Raw genomic sequence first — 19,712 nt, 5'->3', positions numbered from 1 at the left:
TAAAAAGGGAAAAGATAAAGTCGACGAGGAATAGCTCGGTATTTCCGGTTTGTATTTCTATAATCCAAATTTAGTTGTTAATTGTTATAATTCAATTTAATGTATATGATAAGTGTGATGAACTTATTAAATTTATATTGATTGAATTGATATATATATTGATTATTTGAATTGAATAGAATATTGGTTGTATTTGAAAAGTGAAATTAAACCCTATTAACTGTATCAGACTGAGTCGGATATAGATGACATGCCATAGGATTGAAAGAGTTCAAGGATTTTTTCGACTTCGAGTCGATGAGACACTGGGTGTCAAATTATTACTTCGGATAAATTCGATGAGGTACTGGGTACCAATTTACTTCGGCATGGCCGATGAGACACCAGGTGTCAACTTATTGCTTCGAATTATCCAATAAGGCATTGGGTGTCAAACTGGTGTGTTTTGGTTGGATCCGTGTATCCGTCCGAGTCCGTGTCATGTTAATGGGGGTTATTGAATAAAATAGTGTTCTGATTGATATTGAGTGGTGATTTGAAATATGGTTAGAGACATATGATTTGTGTATTTATGAATTGAATATGAATGAACAACATTGTTGTTCAAATGATTTGTGTTTGTATTGTGAAAAGCTATCTGAGATAGCAAATGATAAAAATTGAATGTGTTATAAATACCTTATTTATGAATTGAATAATTGTATGATTATAGTTATTGTATATTATATTATTTTACTTTTAAACATTTGGATTATAGAAATACCACTGAGTTTATACTCAGCGTACAATTTGTTTTTCGTGCGCAGGTTAGGTTAAAGTCAGATTGCCGATTCAGTATCCATCAACGATCCCGAACTCAAAACGTGGTGATGTATATTTCTTTTTGTGTCAGCATGTACCTAGGATGTCTTATGCTTGTCATTTTGGGAAGTGAATGTAAATGATGTTATAAGATGATATTGGTTACTTATATACATGATTATACGTGTTAAGTTGAGGTTTAATATGGAATGTTTAAGTTGATGCACAAGTGATAGTGATATAGGCAAATTTGGGCTGAAATTGGTATGAATTTTGAATTGGCTTAGATGCTGTCTTATTTGATTGTTTTGATAATATATGTGAAGTACCTATGAGGGTACATTGGTTAGAAAACTAGGATGATTGTTTTGACATGTTTTAAAGGTATTAAATCGTGTTTTAAAGTGATTGAACGATTGGTTTTTGAGTTGCTTGGTGTTCAAGGTTGCAGGGAAGGGTAAACTTGATGTTTAAGGTTCATTTTGAGTCTACACGGGAAGACACAAGGGAGTGTGACTGGACCGTGTGAGACACACGGCTAACACATGGGCGTGTGTCCCCTACACCTAGGAAAATTTTTGAAATTTTGCAAAAAATTCCTGGAGTACCTGATTTAGTCTCGATTTGTTTCTAACACATATTTTGAGCCTCGGGGGCTCATAAAAGGGACAATATGATTAAATTATGATGTGTATGTTAGAAGATTATATAATGTTCATAGTTGATCTGAAAAGTTCGGTAATGCTCCGTAACCCTGTTCTAGCGACGGATAAGGGTTAGGGGGTGTTACAAACAAGGTCTTAGGCTCAAAATAGTCTTCGTTGAGCATAAAAAGAGGTATCTATTTTAATAAACTTGATTCCTCTTTCAAATCGTGTTAATGTTAGAACGTGATGTTAGTGCTAGTTTTACTTACCAACCATAGTACCAGTTACAATTTAAGACATAGCTAGTAGTAATTAAAACTCTTTGTTGGAATATTTGACTGATTATTTACTTGTATTTTTTTAGTACTCAATCACGAGATTATAATTAGAGATAGGGGCGAAGCTAAGGGGTTGGTAGGGGTCTCGGCCTATCCCACCTAATTTTCACATTTAGTCCTTTTATAATTTTAAAAAGTTTAAATTAATATATGATAAAATTACACTTTAGCCCCCTTAAAAATGAGAAAAAAATGATCTAATCCTTTAAAAATGATAAAGATATAGATTATTAAAATAATGAAATTTCACTTTTGCTACCGTAAAAATATACAACTTAGTTTTGGCCCCCTTCAAAAACTTTTCTGACTTCTCATTTAATTGGAGAAGAAGTTGGATTAAGCAAGGTTAATTTTGAAGACTCCTAGTGTGATTAACTTACCTTATATATATTTTAAAAAAAAAGAACATCGGTAATGACAATATATCACAAAGAAAAGAGAAATAAAAATAAAGAACACACAGATTTTACGTGGAAACCCTTTCGGGAAAAAAACCACGGGCAGAGGAGAAGAAAATTCATTATATTGAATTTGAATGATTTCAAAATGAGTTTCGACTACATCTAGGTTGAAAAAATCTAATTCTAATCAAAGTCAAATATATTATATTAATAAATGCTAAATATATTATACTCATAAATACTAAATCTTCTAGAAAGAAGATATATTTTGTTTAACTTGAATTGCAAACAATCTTTTAGAATTTGGGTCACACAACTCTAACATATATATATACACACACATATATTGAGATATGTAGTTACAAGAAGATGTGAGTTGACTTTGTGAAGATTTATCTAATTCCTTTTATGTTAAGGGTAATTGATTTAGTGCGATTTGTACAGATCTAGATGGATCGAAGATTACTTTGTGAAGTTGAACTCTAACTCTTTATGGAAGCTTTGTTTAACCTTAAAAGACTAGTTGCAACATAAGAAAAAGTTGGACGAACATTATAAATTACCTATTTTGTTGGTATATTTTGATCCAATTATTGTGGCATTTTTGTGCATCTTCTTAAGGGATATTATATTGTATATTTCATGGTATAATATTTAGTTAAGGATAGTTTGAAGAAGCTTAGTGTGATTGTCTTTCCATAAACAAAGAGATATGTGATCGAGAAAATATGAAGAAAATATCTCAAGATTATCTTTTTCATTAAACATGTTTGATATGGACAAAAACCCTAATGGTTCAACCAGATCACACTAATTGAATTACTTTGATTACAAGGGTCTATATATTGAAAATTTGTATTTTTTTAGGTGTGGATCTATATAGAACTCAATTTATTCATTGTAAGGAACATTTTTGAGTGATTTTGGGATATATTCAACCTGTTCTAACATAGCTTTTATTGGAAAAAGTCTTAGTCAAAGAGTGATTTTGAATGTATTTGAGTGAGGTTGTTACTTGGTAAGAGAGTTGAAGTTAACACACATGTTGTATTGTCGATTCATAGTAGATTAGTTTTTGGACAAGACCCCACGCATATAAGAAGAGGTTCAAGACTTGATTCATAATGGATTACTCTTTAACAAGACACCACCAGATATAGGAAGAGATTTAGAATTGGATAAATAATTTTTTGATGTCCATCTTTATTTTTCTTATAATAGTCAATTGGTTCAATTGTAAAAATCAACTTATTTTCATGTGAAATTTTTAAAAAAAGATTTGAGAAATTTCAAAATAAAATGTTTAAAGACGTGTATAAATTCTATTATTTCACGTAAGATTAAGAGAGATTGAAAATTTTAAAAAAGTACTGAAATTCAGTAATTGGGTTGATGTTATATTTAAAATAATGTTTTTTTACTAGAAGAAAAACAAAGGGTTGTTATCAAACAAAGCAAGTCACTAAAGCTCGAGTATTGTCGTGGTTGTTCAAGAAGGAAAAAGGTTGAAGACATTTATAAATAGCATTAAAAAAATTTATATAACTTAAATACACAAGAGGCCAAAGGAGGAGGAATGAATTTTTGTGTGGAAGAAAAATATTGCATCAAGTTATGTAACTTATTTATAATAGATACTAGATACACAAATAAATACGAATAAAGAAAAATATGATATGATATAAATTAATTATGCAATATATCACACTAACATTATACATAAAAAAATTCAAAATTGACAAGTAATTAAACTTATATAGCAAATCTGCATCCAATTAGAGTCAAAATGTAAAATTAAGATACTTTCTAGCCACCATAAAATACGAGGTTTTAGATATGCTGAGTTAGCTGTAAGATAATTATAATTAATTTTGCTTTGACGCAATCTCAATCATGCTTGTCTTAATAATTTTATTATTGGGATCATATCTAAGCTAGTTTGGTTCCAACAAGCACAGTGGACACATGAGGAGCATAATGTCTTAGCTCGAGGATCTATTGTTGCCATGAATGCAGTATTTATGGTAATGAATGGTGAACCTAAGCGTATTGAATTAAAGAAAAATGTGAATGGAGAACTGGTACGTCGGTAGTAGCTTTATCATAACCTACAAAGCAGAGTGTTTTTTCTCTCTTTAGTCTTTACCACACTCAGCATAATCCTTATAAATTAATTTGGATCCTCCTCCAAAATACTACCATCTATGCTTTTTAAAGTTTGAATACTTGTATATAGAACAAATATTATTTTCAAGCTGTCCAAAAATGAGATCTAGTGGCATATGGATTGGCATACACCCCCATCCTATGAAATAATTGTACAAAATCAATAAATAAATCTAGACTTAATATAAGATTTGATATTTGAACGTGACATTTTTTTTTTAAAATTCAGTATTTAATTTTTGTGTGTGTAATTTAGTACTTAAACTTGCCAACCGTTACATAAATTATCCAAAACACTAATAATGTTGATTTTTTTATGAGGTGGCGCACGTAACAAATGTATGATCGACACATTGCATATGACATCATTACAATTTCATACATGAAAAATACATAAAAATTCTTAATTTTAAATTTTAAATTAAAAAAATAATTTCCTTTAATCTATTTTAGGAATTTCTTCACAAAACTTAATAACTGAAAATAAGAAATTTACCTTTTCTATTCAAAAGGTAATCCCTAAACCATACAACAACTAAATCATTCATCTTCTTCAATTTTCTTTGCAATCAAAGAAAGAAATCAATATCAAGATTTGCATCTAATGATTTTTTTATTAATTTTTTTATAAACCCCAAATCTTATATTCTGGTTTCAAAAAAATTTCAACCCAGGCCTGATTTTGACTCGGCCTGCTCAAAAGCTCATTTCACTGTCAAAAAAAAGTAAAACGTTAAAATATATTTTTATATTTAAATTTGAATTTGAAGTATTTTTTACTATTTAAAATAAATTCGGACCAACACGAAGTGTAAAAATATTTGTCCAAGTTGAGTTGAGCTTATTGAGTCGGGTGAACTACTTGGCCCTTGACAAGTCCAGTTAAGTTTATGCATATAATTGATAGTTTATAAAAATTTAAACCTTGTTACCGAATTATAAAATTATTAATATTATATCAATCATATTATTTTATCAGTTTAATTGTTAAGATGAGTGGTAGATATTTATTTCTATTAGAACACTTGTATTAATTATGCTAAACATAAAATATTTCTTTGGACTACTTATTTCTTTAACTAATAATTAATTTAAGAAGTAAAAAAAATCTAATACTCTTATTTAAAAAGTAAAAAAAATAAAACCCTAAATAGAAAAGATATATGATATTTATGTAATTGGGAATTTGATGGACAAAAACTACTAGGGGCAAGCCGAATTTATGAAAACCTAGTTTAACCTTGAGAAAAAGGAGGAGCACTTTACTTGATTGTCTCAACAAACCCTAAATTCTTGTTTGTTTGTCCGAGGAAAGAAGAAGAATGTCGAACGGTGAAGAAGCTGCTCCAAATACTCGCCACGCATGCGCAGCATGCAAGCATCAAAGGAGAAAGTGCGAAAGCAACTGTGTATTTGCTCCCTTCTTCCCTGCAAGCAGAGCAGAATCTTTCCGTGAAGTTCACAAGATTTTTGGTGTGAAAAACATGACAGGGATATTGACGCCTCGTACTCCTGACGAGAGGAAAAAAGCTGTGGAGTCCCTTGAATGGGAAGCCTTGGCATGGACGCAAGATCCAGTCCGAGGGCCTCTAGGGCTCTTCAGGCGGCTCGAGGAAGAGCTTCAACACTTGAATGACCTACTCGATCAATTGGTTGAGCCTTACCAGCAGAACCAGATGAACTCTGCAGGCTTGAATGGGTTCAACCACAATTCTGTAACTGGTCGTGTAATTGTACCTAATTCCAACATCAATGCTACAAATATTGGTTATGGTAGTAACCCATATTTAGGAATAGATGTGCCACCCATTGATAACTACGATGGAGTGCCGCCAATTTCATCTGATGGCTTGAACGAAAATCAATTAGTGGTAAATGATTATTTTCCAGGTTACTATGGAATCCCGGACAGGTTAGCGGTATTCCGAGAAAGTGGCGGTGTGGATAATGTTGCTCAAACATCTACTCCAAGTCCAACATTGCCGCCGAAACAAGAGACGATGGCTCAGAGAAACCAAATTTGGGGTCCTTCAAGGAGACCGCTCACTAATAATCATTTTCCTCTACGGAATCACCGAAGAGGAAGCCAACAAAGATATCAATATGGAGTTCTCCAAAGACCTGCTTCTCAATCTCAAGGGAGAGGTTTGCATTAACAATGAAATTACACAATGCCATTTTATTAATTATCAGTTCTGTATTTTCGTTAAGGATTAGTATATACTTTTTTTTATGCTAAATAATAACAAATTTTAGTATACTAAGTGTACTACACTTTTTACTTGCATTTTATTCTGGTTCTGTTATATTAATCATGTAGTTATGAATATAATACAATTATTGTTTTTGTTTAAGAGGAGGATTTTATTCTGGTTCTGTTATATTAATCATGTAGTTATGAATATAATACAATTATTGTTTTTGTTTAAGAGGAGGGAATGGGTAGATTTGAAATCATTGAGAACACGAAATCTTTTAAACACCCCAAAGTATAGGGCCGAGTCTTCGATAATTAGATTTAAGTCTTATCATGCGTGAGTTATTGTCTCACATTATGTGCGTGTGTCGTGTGTGAGTTATTTTTAGTTCTTTTTAATTTAGTTAGATTATTTTTAATTTTTCATTCGTTGTGTTTTTTACTGATTTAATTTTAGTATATATTTATATTTTTAACATTCTTAAAAAAAGGGTAAACACAGATGTATAGGATTATTTGTATTTAAACACATGATTGTTTCGATTTTCTGTTACAAAATGAAATGAACTTGTTGATTCCGGTAGTATTGCATACAAATATAGGATTGAGGAGCAATTTAAGCCCATGAAGTTGACCCAATTAATGCAGCTTTTAGGTAATTCCTTATATTCTTCTCTTGCCTCTTACAATATCTATATTTATACCATTATTTAACCAAAGTTATATTTGGTTTTTAAAATCAATTTATATTATTTTTTATTATAAAATTTTCATCCTGTACATGGAGTTAAATAAGAAAACCTTAAAAAATATTTTAAGGGAGTGGTTGTGTTTTTAAAGAGTTGTATTTTTTTTATCGAGACGACAGGAAATGAATTTATCTCATTTGGGTATGAGTTTCTCTCGCAACAACTTCAACCAATTACTTTAAATAAGTTTTAATAAAGTGTGTATTTTTTTATACAACATATATTATTTAACAATTTCAAATAACATAACTATGTATTGTTATTTGATTAATACAATATCAAGATTTTCATTTAATTTATTAACTAAGTTCATTTAATTACAAAGATCATAATAGTCAACTTTCGTATTGATGTTGATTGCATCGATTCATATCTCTCATAGAAGTTCAAAATATCCTTTTCATTCCAACTAATATTCGATTTGCATCGATTGTGCGTAATGGCTACAATGATGTATACCAACAAGTGCATCAGCAATCGTTTGAATCAGAGTTGAGTCCAAAAAATATTGAATAAGAGTAAGAAATGAATTTTAATTAAATTTGAATATTACACACATAAATATTAATATTTTAAAAAATATTTTATATTTTTAATTTGTAAAATGAATTAGCATAACACTTAATAAGATTATTCTATTGTTTAATGTATGAAATATTTTTTCCCTATTTATTTATTTTAAAGTGTAAAAAATATAAATACAAGAACGAGTTATTACAAGTATTAAATTATTGCAAACAGATAAATTAAAAACTAGTACAATCCAGACTGACAAACTAAAACCCACCTATAATAACCGCACATGAAGGTACTTGAAGACCTACATATAAAATTACACATGATAAATCTTGAAACTTGAATGTTTAAGGCTAAAGGCCTCCGCTTTTACCAACTGAGCTAAAGTCGCATTCGCTTCTTGTTTATTTAAATGTGTTGAATGATAAATTGTATTTGTGAAATTTTATTAATGAATAATTTATTTTTAATATTTATTTTCAATTGCTTTTTAATTTTTAATTTTCATTTCAAACAAGTAAACTGTAGTTTGTGATAACACAAGAAATTCCGTTTCATTTTCCTCCGATTGTCTTAGTACTTTTCAGTTTTCGTTCAAAACCACGTGTGCTCGTGCTTTACATTAGTCTAGTCTATGGATCAAATTTGTAAAAGAAAAAGGTTTAATTTATTATTTAGCTTTTGAAGTATACTTATTTTTATTTTAATTTGGTACCTAAAATATTTATTTGTTATAATTTTTGGTCCAGATTTTAGCAGATGTTAAGAAAATCGGAAGCCAATCGAATAATGTCTATGGTTTTTCTTTTTATATTTTCAAAAACTAAAATCTATTTTAAATGAAAAATGTATTTCTTAATTGACTTTTTGATTAAATTTCTTTTTGCACCCTTTTCTTCTTACTCCATCTTTGTTGCTACTATTTGTTTCAGGTATAAATAAGTTGTGTAACCTGAAACTTAATTCAACAACAAAAACAAAAGAGAAGAAATAAAATTTGAGATTGAAAACGATGGAAATAGAAGAAGCACATTAATGAATATGTTTGGAATACTTGAATACAACTCACTTCAAATACGCAAAACCAAATGTAACCTCAGATCATCATAATTCATAAAATCCATTGATCTGAAAATTATAAGCGCGACAAGCATCTCAAATCACAAAAGTAAAATTCTGTTATGGTTTACTAATTCCTAAGAGCCCTCACAGTTATAATAATCTAATGCTCCATCATATACCCACTAAAGCTTTTGGCCATGTAACTTCAAAGCCAGAAGTATCTCATTTGCTTCACCATATAAATTTAACATGTAACCTATTGTCTGAAAATGATATATCTCATCATCAGCACATGGAAAATTTCAGACTAACTCATAGATAAAACCTGTGGTCTGCAATGCGAATTCAAACACACACACACACACAAAATGCATTATACTATACATCCAAAAGATTCCACAGCTTCAAATCAAGAACCAACGGCCAAGTATTAAACCGCCTTTCACAAATATTTTAAAAAGGATGGAGACCCTCTCCATTTGTTTTCACACCCTCAGCAACAATAGATCTATGGAGAGTGAATCATATTTGAATATGATATCTAGTAAAATTAGAAGTAGAGAATATAAGAAATGCAAAAAAAGAAGCAAATACGAGTTTTCTTAAAAATGGATTTTCGTTGAAGGATCGAGAAGGGGTGAAAAGGGAGGGTAAAAAAGCAAATTAATAAAAAATTAATTAAGAAATACATTATATTAATAATATTTTTTTTCTTTTTAACAAAAAAAAATAGTTTATGAAAATATAGATTTTATTTGATTAGCCATCAATTTTTTTTAAAACATTAGTTAGAAATTCGAACAAAAACCATATGGATCAATACTAAAGTATTAAATTGGGATAAAAAAAATGTAGGTATCAAAATGAAGAAAACATGTATACTTTAAGAGCCCAATGGTAAATTAAACCAAAGAAAAAAATCTTTTCATGGGAAGATATTTTATGTTTAATTTATGATTTATATTTAAAATTCGTGATTATAATATTATCTTTAGTTTCCTATCTGAGTTACAATTACATAACAGAAGTTTTGGTGCACAATGAGTTAGAAGTTATGCTCAACTTTTATTGTGGGAAGTCGAAGATATTGAATTGCAATTTTGTAATCTTGTTGCCAAGGGTGTTGTAGGAAGAAATATGACGATGGTGATGAGGTCAGAGATCCCGGTGAATGCCAAAACTCTTTGCGTCATTCATTACGTCCAGATAGGAGCAGGTCAACCTTGTTCTTCGCTTTCAATAACACCCGGAAGACTAAAAAGTCAGCCCATTTGCCATTATTTTGACCATCAATTGCAAAATTATCCCACTTTTCATCGTCCCATTTTGATTTACCACGTCTCTGCACGTCTTCAGAATTGACATCAAACCAAACGTTGCTTTTTCTGTTCCCAATTTTCGCTATAATTGATGTAAATTATTCGCATAAGACAATCCCGATTTCCCCAAATAAAACCATCTATCCCTTTGTGAGGCTCAGATAACCCCCCCCCCCAAAAAAATGCTTTCAGCAAACATCTTATCTATTATCTATAATAATTTATAAGCCAAGTATCAACTAGAAAAGCTGTTCCAAATCACCTACAAGGCTACAATAATTTTTTTGGGGAAAAGAAGTGTGTTCTTGTAATAACTAGCAAACTACGGGGCAAAGTTTATGGTGTAGAATAGACAAAAGTTTTTGGTTCCTCACTTCCTCTCACCTTCGTTTTGCCTAACAATAAATTTCCAAGGAAAGGCCCCACTTGGAACCACCATTCTTCTTCCTTAAATACAAGTCCAGAGCTACTTTCTACAAACTTCAGGCCTCATCCAGATAGAAGTATCCCTGGAAACAAACATGCAATCCCACAGTGATAATGTGCTGCCATTTAATGAGAATGACTCCCAAGACATGTTCATCTATCAAGTGTTGAACGAAGCAAACGCTCACGGCCTGGGAATCAATAACCTTCATCATTTTCTTGCTTCCCAAAGAAACCAAACTGCCGTTGCGAGCAGCATGCTTGAGCCAGCCAGGACCATCGCCAAGAAGCATTACAGGGGTGTCCGGCGTCGCCCTTGGGGCAAATACGCCGCGGAAATCCGTGACTCCACTCGGCATGGTGCAAGGGTGTGGCTTGGCACTTTCGAAACAGCCGAACAGGCTGCTTTGGCTTATGACAAGGCAGCTTTCAAGATGCGTGGCTCCAAGGCTTTACTCAATTTCCCAGCCGAATTGGCTGCATCGTCGGTCCAAAGAATATTAAGGCCAAATTCAAGCTCAAAAAGCTTGGCAAAAACTGATCTGGATTCAGGAAGTAGTTCCCGCACCGTTTCGACCGGGACATCGAAATCAGAATCAGAATCAGAGAGCAGCACAACTGGGAAGTCCCATAGTAAAGGCTCAGAATCTGATCACTTGAACAGTATCTTGAAAGTTTTTTGAAACAGTTCTTCAGGAATCAATATCTACCTCGAAGACCTAAAAACCAGTACTAGGGTTCAGATGTGAGAAAGTCTTCATCTCCCCTTTTCGGGTTTACATTTTGCCGTTCGATATTTTGTTTTCTTCATGGTGTCCTTGGCATTTTTTGTGTATAGGAGTTAATAATAGGTTTAAGATCAAGGATGATAATCAATGCTCATTGCTACAAGTGCAAAACTACACCTTTAAGAACCATATTTCATTTCTTAATGTTTCATAACAGGGGTGGCACAAGAGATTTGATTAGCATGGTGGAGAAATCATTACTACAAATAGATTTAACAGGTTGAAGACATGGGTTTACCTATTCCAGGACAAATGAATGGTACTGAACAGAAATTGTTTAAATTTGGTAACAAAACTAGAATACTAGTACTATTGTATGACTATATTTATTCGAGTTTAATAAAAATGAGTGTGTTATCATTTTCAAGGTGATGTTTTATTCTTCTTAATAACATGACTTCATCGTGGACGACGAAATTGACTAACCTCTACTTTTTATTACATCCATTGCATCTGAATAAGTGGTATGGTAGTAAATTGGAGGTTTGTTTCCTCTTACAAGTGTACTAATTTTGATAACAATAACCACTGAATGTAAAGAACAAATTGCAACAAAAGACTTGATTTTATTAAAGTTCAACCCATGTGATAATTTACCCTAATAAAGGGTCAAGTGATCTAGAAGAATTTACATATCTAGAATACTCTCTTGAATTTTTAAAGTGGGATTTGCTTTTAAAATAGAAAGTAAATTCAAAGTTTTGTTCTGAATTCCACCCTTGGCGTGGTCCTTGTGCTTTTAAAAACGTTTAGTTTGATGGGAAAGTAAATGTTTACTCGATGTACATACAAAGTTATATATTTTCGGGGTTTTGCTTAAAACATGTCTTACTCCCATAGCAATGCCCAAGTGTCACGGGGCTAGACCTTTCGTCTCGCAAACCGTGCGGCCTTAGGCGATCCGTTCGTCCAAACTCGCCCAAGTCAGCCTTACTCCCAAAAGAGAGGATTCTTTTAGAACTCCTCCAAGACACCAATTTATATAACGGAAGCGATTGTGCCAAAAGAAGCCACAAGAGAACAACAGAAAGCTAAAGAAAGAAAGCACACAAAGTGTTTGAGTAAATGCTCAAGAATTCTATTACTCTTAAGAATTCAAGTTACAATGGATGCTTTACAAATGAGGGGGAGGCTCTCTATTTATAGTTGAGCTCCCCCAAAACCGACGGTCAAGATACATGTACATCGACGGATGAGATTCACTATATCCCTTGATTTTAGGGATTTACAAGATTTACCATATCAAATCTAATCTAATCTTACAAGATATGATTCTATTCTATCTTCTAAGATTAGTTACCAAAATTGCCTAAGTTGCCATGTCTTCATCATTGGGCCAACCAGGCTTTAATCTGATAGGCTTCTTTAGTAGCTCTCTGAATCGGGCCAGTTCTTATGGGCTGAATGTCTCCCATCTAATCGATAGATCTCCATGGGGCGCTTCTTGCGGCATGGTCACGGGCTTTGCACTTTGGCTCGTGACATTCTCCCCCACCCAATCTCGCAATGCCCTCGTTGCGTTTTCTGGATGACACTGACTTGATTCACTGTGAAACTTTCTCGTTGCCTCGGCTTCTTCCCGACTCGTCTTGCGATCGGGTTGTCCCTTCCTTCGGAACTTATGCTTCGACTTCCGTCGCCTCTTATCTTGAACCGTTCCACTCGTTGGTACATTCTGTTGGCAAGTAGTCTCCGCTTTAACTTGCCCCAATTTTGACTTGTTTCTGTTGGAATCCCCTCGATTCTCATACCTCGGCTTCGTACCGCCCACAGTTCCTTAGCCTCCTCGCTTATGAACTTTGAAAGGGCCCCTACGACCTTGCCAAGCCAACAAGTCAAAATTCAAAACACTATCAGAGTGTTTGCAATGTACCTTACTCGTAGCATTTACTCGTCTCGACTGTCCTTGCATCGCTCCTTTTCCCTTGAAGCCCGATGCACAACCCACCTTTCCCAAAGGTGTCAGCTCCACAGTCGATCCCGCAGGCTTCATATCGGTCCCTTGCGCCACTAACACTTCCGAAGAGGCTTTCGTAGCATTCCGTTTTGCCGATTTAATGTTTCTCCCATACGAAACATCTTCGACTAGTTGGATTGACGATAACACCTTAGTCCCAACTTTCACATCCCGATGCACCGGCACAATACTCTTTGTTGATGGACCGGTGGCAATATGGATTTGATCGGCCCCTAGTTGCAGAGTTGCCTGAATCCTAACAAGGAAGTTTAAGCCAAGCACAAAATCGTAATCACTTAATTGGATTACCTCGAATTCTTCCTTGCTCTTCCATTCGCCGATTTGTATTTCCACATCACGAACTACTCCTACAGTTGGGGCTTTCTCAGAAGTTGCTACCTTGATCTTCTTATCCGATTTTCTAATCGACAGACCAAGCTTCTTCGCAGCCTTTTCCGACATGAACAAGTCCGATGCTCCCGTATCAATAAGAGCACTCCGCTTCTGACCCGCAATGTTGACGTCCACAAACATCAACCCATTTCCATTCCTCTTCCCAGGAATGAGCATTTCATCTTCTTCCTCTTGTCCCTTGGGTTGTCTAATCCCCGCTTCGCATCTCGTGGTTTCCCGTTGCCACTTGTGCTATTAGTACTGTTGCCCCCATCGCTATGTCCCCTTTCATCTTCTTCATGGTTTCTCCCACCATTGCCCCTTCCATTGGGCTTAGATGCCTCAAGCTTGTCTCTCGCCGGATCAAGCTCAACAAAGGACTCTGCTTCGACCATGGCTACAGTAAGTTCGGTGATTCATTGCCTTCGCAACTCCTGCTTTGCCCACGGCTTTAACCCATCCTCGAACCAATAGAATGCTTCTTTCTCGCTCAAGTCGAAGATTTGAAGCATCAACTCACTAAATGCCTGCACATACTCCCGAACAGTGTCTTGTTGCGTGAGACGGCGCAACTTTGCTCGAGCCTCCTTCTCGGCAAACTGAGGGTAAAACTGCTTCTTCAACTCTCCTTGAAACTCCTCCCAAGTTCCAATAGCCGTTCCTCCACGTTTCTCATCCGTGGACCTACGTCGCCACCACAAGAGGGCAACATCAGAAAAGTAAATCGAAGCAGTGTTTACCTTAATGCCATCATCCTCGATGCCCATCGCTCGGAAGTATTGCTCCATTTCCCACAAGAAGTTGTCCACATCCCTCGCGGATCGTGCACCCTTAAACTTCTCCGATTTGGGAACATCCATTGCATGTTGCTTCGGCCTTGAAGACAACATCCCATTACTCAAAGCGGCTTTGTAAATCGCGAGCTCCCCTTTGAGCTCCTCCATTTCTTTCTGCATGGCTAGCACCATATCCTCGAGAGCTTCATCCCTCTCTGCCAGCTTTACCTCAGTGGACTCGAGTAATTCCGTTATCTTTTCCCTATTTGCACCGAGAGAATCCAACACAAAATCTCTGAGTTGCTCCTCCATTGAGTCTAACCCATCTGTGCGTCCCTCGACCAATTCAAGCGTCTCTTTCACGTTCCCTACGGATTCCTCAAGATTGACCACTCGATTCTCCAAGGCTGTCAGCATTTCCCTCGAGCGACTGGCTTTTCTAGCCCTCCCACGGGTCTCCATTGGCTCACTCTGACCAACGACTTCTTTCGACATCCCAATAGTGTCTTCGAACCACTCGAATAACTTGGTTCAAAACTTGGCTCTGATACCTCTTGTCACGGGGCTAGACCTTTCGTCTCGTAAATCGTGCGGCCTTAGGTGATCCGTTCGTCCAAACTCGCCCAATTCAGCCTTACTCCCAAAAGAGAGGATTCTTTTAGAACTCCTCCAAGGCACCGATTTATATAGCGGAAGCGATTGTGTCAAAAGAAGCCACAAGAGAACAACAGAAAGCTAAAGAAAGAAAACACACAAAGTGTTTGAGTAAATGCTCAAGAATTCTATTACTCTTAAGAATTCAAGTTACAATGGATGCTTTACAAATGAGGGGGAGGCTCTCTATTTATAGTTGAGCTCCCCCAAAACCGACGGTCAAGATACATGTACATCGACGGATGAGATTCACTATATCCCTTGATTTTAGGGATTTACAAGATTTACCATATCAAATCTAATCTAATCTTACAAGATATGATTCTATTCTATCTTCTAAAATTAGTTACCAAAATTGCCTAAGTTGCCATGTCTTCATCATTGGGCCAACCAGGCTTTAATCTGATAGGCTTCTTTAGTAGCTCTCTGAATCGGGCCAGTTCTTGTGGGCTGAATGTCCCCCATCTAATTGATAGACCTCCATGGGGCGCTTCTTGCGGCATGGTCACGGGCTTTGCACTTTGGCCCGTGACACAAGAATCTGCAGAGAAGCTTCATATGGCCGTCCATGAGCCCTGAAGCCTATGATGATTTGTAAACCACAATAGGCAGTCCAAACCAAACTTTAGCCACTCATTCAAAAGCTTTTTTGATGGCACACCAAGAAGAAAGTGTGGATCTACTGTAGCCTCTCACCATCATAAGAATGTTATTATATGCATCTCCTTTTCTCTAAATTTATAATCCACTTAAGAATATAGCCCGTAAACTTTGACAAGACTTGCTCGTAATTAGATAGATGTCCATTGCACCGATAATATGACCTGGATTTGGCTTCCAAGTTAATTTTATTTTGAAGATCATATGATTGTTACGGGTTTGGGTTTGACTATTGTTTTAAACAAATATATTATCAAGTTTAATACATATTTCTATTGATAAAAACTTAGACTTATACATGTAATCCTGCCAACAAACAAACAACTGTATACAATTAAACTAGTACTATGCCTATGAATCAACCAATCTCAATGTACAGCAATAATCTTTCGGATCTTGTATCCCTTTAGATTCTCTGTGTCAAAACGAAGACAACAAACTCTCCAAATAATCACTCCCCAAATCCTGAAACCAAAATACATCATATCCACACTCTTCAATACTAGCCATTCTCTTTAGTTGAGGCTGTTCAACCATCACAACCTCACTGTTTTGCTCCCAAGCTCTACACTCTCTTTTTCGGTGATCTGTGAAATCCTCAGTGCCTTGACCATTAGTTGTAGACAAACAACGGTTGAAGTTAGTTTTCGTATCGTCGATCCCCATAGCCTTAGCAATTGTGTGAAGCGGGAAGTTAAGATTTGCTTTGGGGCCTCTAATTCTCAAGGCAGCCTTGTCGTAAGCCATAGCTGCTTCCTCGGCTGTGTCGTACGTCCCAAGCCATACTCTAGCTCCTTTCCTTGACGAGTCCCTTATCTCTGCTGCATACTTGCCCCAAGGCCTCCTCCTGACTCCCCGGTAGTGTCTTGTTGCCAGTTTCTCTACTCTCATGGAATTCGCCTTATGCCCTCACGTGCTTATAATATCATTGGCTGTAACATCATTACAGGATTGAGGTATATTCCCTGGAGGAATAATTCCATGGAGAAGATCCTCCCAGGCGTCAGCTCCCATTGATATCCATCTCCCAAGACTTGGTAGCCTTTGTAAAATCTCCATAGACCCGTCTCTACCATCCAGGCTAGGCAATTCTTCCCAGGAGCCGAACGATGGTTTCCTTGCTTTATCACCTTCTTCCCCACCAATGAAGTTGGCCCATACATTCTCTAGTATTGACTCTTCAGCTGCTGCATGGTGACTGCTTTCTACAGCCATATTGCTAGCTACAAATTTTAATCTTAGAGTTTGACCAAATATATATGGTATTGAGAATTAGGAATATATATACGTATATAAAGCTATAAATACGCGTTAATTTCAACCTTTATCCTACTCAATTCACAAACTCCAGTTAGAAACTTGTTCTTTAATCAACTGAGCCGCTCAATTTATGGGAAGGATTTCGAATTCAAACAATAAAGAATTAAGTGGATTTGTGCGTTTTAAGGCTCATACGGTTGGTCTAATAATTTGGCGGCTGAATTTGTGGAGATACCTGCATATTGTCCGTCCTATAATCCATGACCAAGAGCTAGCGGAAACAGGGGAATGGCTGAAGAATCAATTGACTTTTGGCATTTTATATTATTCTCGTAATTTCTTTTACATATTTCTTCAATGACATAAAATGCCTCGGTTTTATACTTAAAAAAAGCACCAATTTTCCAGCTAAAGGCTCACCCCCTTAACATGTAGTCCAATCCAAGCTTCTTAAACATCAAGGATAAATGATATAATGATTATGTACGTTTTAAAATAAAAAGCTAGTGGGTTTCTTCGGATATACATATTGTACTCACAGCTTTTTCAAATGTCTGTTCCCATTGAGATAAATTACTGGTTAAATGTTTGAAGGCATTGCCTTTTCCAGATATTCCTTACATCCTATATGTTGCTAATTATATCTGGATATTGAATTATTCTATGACCATCCAATAAATTTGATGTCAGAAATTGAATCTTAATTATTATTATTATCCAAAGAAATAACAAAAATTGTTACAAAGTCAATTACAAAACAAATGCCTAGTTATTCCAAAATGTTCTAAGCTATACACAAGAGAATGTTTACATTATCTATTCTATTAATCTTTTTACTTCTAAGCCTCAAGCCAACTACTTCTTTAATACTCTTGAAGATCTCTTCATCATTAGCTTTTAAATTTGTTAATTGTCTTCTATTTCTTTCTTTTCAGATAACATAAATGAAGGCATTCCAAGCCAGCTTTGAAATGACTATAATCAAATCTCTTTCTTTGAGTTTGCTACAAATCCAATCGAATTCAAGTTTCCAGTTAGCCATTGTCCTGTTGATATTACACAGAAGCAATACTTGTTCCACACTCTTTATTGCAAAAACACATTCTGCAGAAAGGTGATTTCCGGTTTCATTTTCATTATGGCAAAGCAAACAGTGACCTTCAATACTCATTCCCTGTCGTATCAACCTCTCCTTGGATGGAAGTCTATTCAGAATTGCCATCCAAGCGATGAATGAGTGTTTGGAAATGTGTAAAGGATACCATACTATTCTTTGCCTTACAACCCTTTCTTACTTTGGCCTGAACACTATCCAGATTCTTGATATGGTGATTTTCTTTCCATTTAACTTAGGGCTCTCCAGCACTGCCACCGCTTCCTCTTTAAATTTAGTATTTCCCTCCAACTCCAGTTGATGTTGCTTTTCATTGGAGCCTGCCTCAAAGAATAGTTTCTAAGCATATACTCTTCGAGCCAAGCAATCCTAAGTGAACCATGTCTAGCCAAGAGGTTGGAAGGAAAAAATTCTGACGCATGAATCCATTTGCGAAGAACGAATTCGAGTTGATAGAAAGTTAGATAACATTCATTCTCGATCTGAGTAAAGTATTGATTATGGCAGAAAGCTTCTGATCTTCACTCAAATGTAGTCGCAACAAGTTTCGCTCTGACCTCTACAGTATCCACCAAGAAGAAGAAAAGTAAAAAAAACCTCTTCGAAATTTGTTCAGAGTATTTTGAAATACTTAATGTTGCTTGACAAGTGAATTTTGGGTAAGTCTGGGAGAAGGTATCAAGACTCGTCTATATTCAAATACCTTATTGAATTGCAAAATCTCAGTTCGTGATTCAGGGGACTAGAATAAAGTATATCCCTTCCATAAAAGATATTAATTTTCTTCAAACTTTAAAAATACTCTTTTAATCGAAATTTATTAAAGACAATTAAATATAATCCTACTTTCTTTTATTTTGATTATTTCAACTATAAGGGGAGACCTTTTAGGATTTTGTAAGGTTAGAAGTAATATTAAAATAATTCCAACGTTACAAACAGTTAATAGCATCTAACAATGCATCACTATTATCCAAGTTGTAGGAAGTCGTGGTTTAATATAATCTTTCTATGATAATATTATCATGTAGTATGTCTTTTTATTCGTGATATTTAGATTGAACACAAATCATGAAACAATCACAATTGTATAGTCCAATATTTTAATTCTTCAATCTCGAGTAGACTGTGAAAATATAATAGGTGTGATATCTCAAATAAACTCATTTAAGTATAATCATGCATTTTTAGTCTCACCTGATCAATGGGTCCAAGATATCGCTTCAATTATGTAGGAGAGACAAATACTATATTGATCATGCACACCCACTACATAGATTGTGGAATATACAACACCAGCTTTTATAGTACAATCATTTTACATAGATGTTTGATTGTGTCAAAACAAACAACTCACAATGTTGGAACCATAGTGATCTCAAGTTTAAGAATCATACATACAATTATGACTATTATATAATAATCCAACAAGCATTCTCATGATGGGTCAATCCAATATATTGTTCTTTAATATATACTATGTGTTAA

General features: G+C 34.8%; 1 protein-coding gene and 2 pseudogenes across 1 annotated transcript; 2 read left to right on the top strand and 1 right to left on the bottom strand.

Moving 5' to 3' along the window:
- Positions 1-5,576: 5,576 nt before the first annotated feature.
- Positions 5,577-6,636, top strand: LOC107943700 (protein ASYMMETRIC LEAVES 2). The gene has a single exon (XM_016877482.2). The coding sequence runs from the start codon at positions 5,676-5,678 to the stop codon at positions 6,507-6,509; it is 834 nt and encodes a 277-aa protein (XP_016732971.1). The 5' UTR covers positions 5,577-5,675; the 3' UTR covers positions 6,510-6,636.
- A 3,758-nt stretch (positions 6,637-10,394) lies between these two features.
- Positions 10,395-11,782, top strand: LOC107943699 (pathogenesis-related genes transcriptional activator PTI5-like; annotated as a pseudogene).
- A 4,488-nt stretch (positions 11,783-16,270) lies between these two features.
- LOC107943701 (ethylene-response factor C3-like) lies at positions 16,271-17,065 on the bottom strand (annotated as a pseudogene).
- Positions 17,066-19,712: the final 2,647 nt, after the last annotated feature.

The sequence above is a fragment of the Gossypium hirsutum genome, chromosome D05, assembly GCF_007990345.1.
Source record: "Gossypium hirsutum isolate 1008001.06 chromosome D05, Gossypium_hirsutum_v2.1, whole genome shotgun sequence".
NCBI classification, from domain to species: Eukaryota; Viridiplantae; Streptophyta; class Magnoliopsida; order Malvales; family Malvaceae; genus Gossypium; species Gossypium hirsutum.
The sequence above is the reverse complement of the archived record's forward strand: the minus strand, read 5'-3'. Positions and strand labels throughout refer to the sequence as shown.

What these genes read in the sequence shown, in the direction of transcription:
- LOC107943700 (XM_016877482.2), top strand. Translation starts at nt 5,676, where the DNA reads ATGTCGAACGGTGAAGAAGCTGCTCCAAATACTCGCCACGCATGCGCA.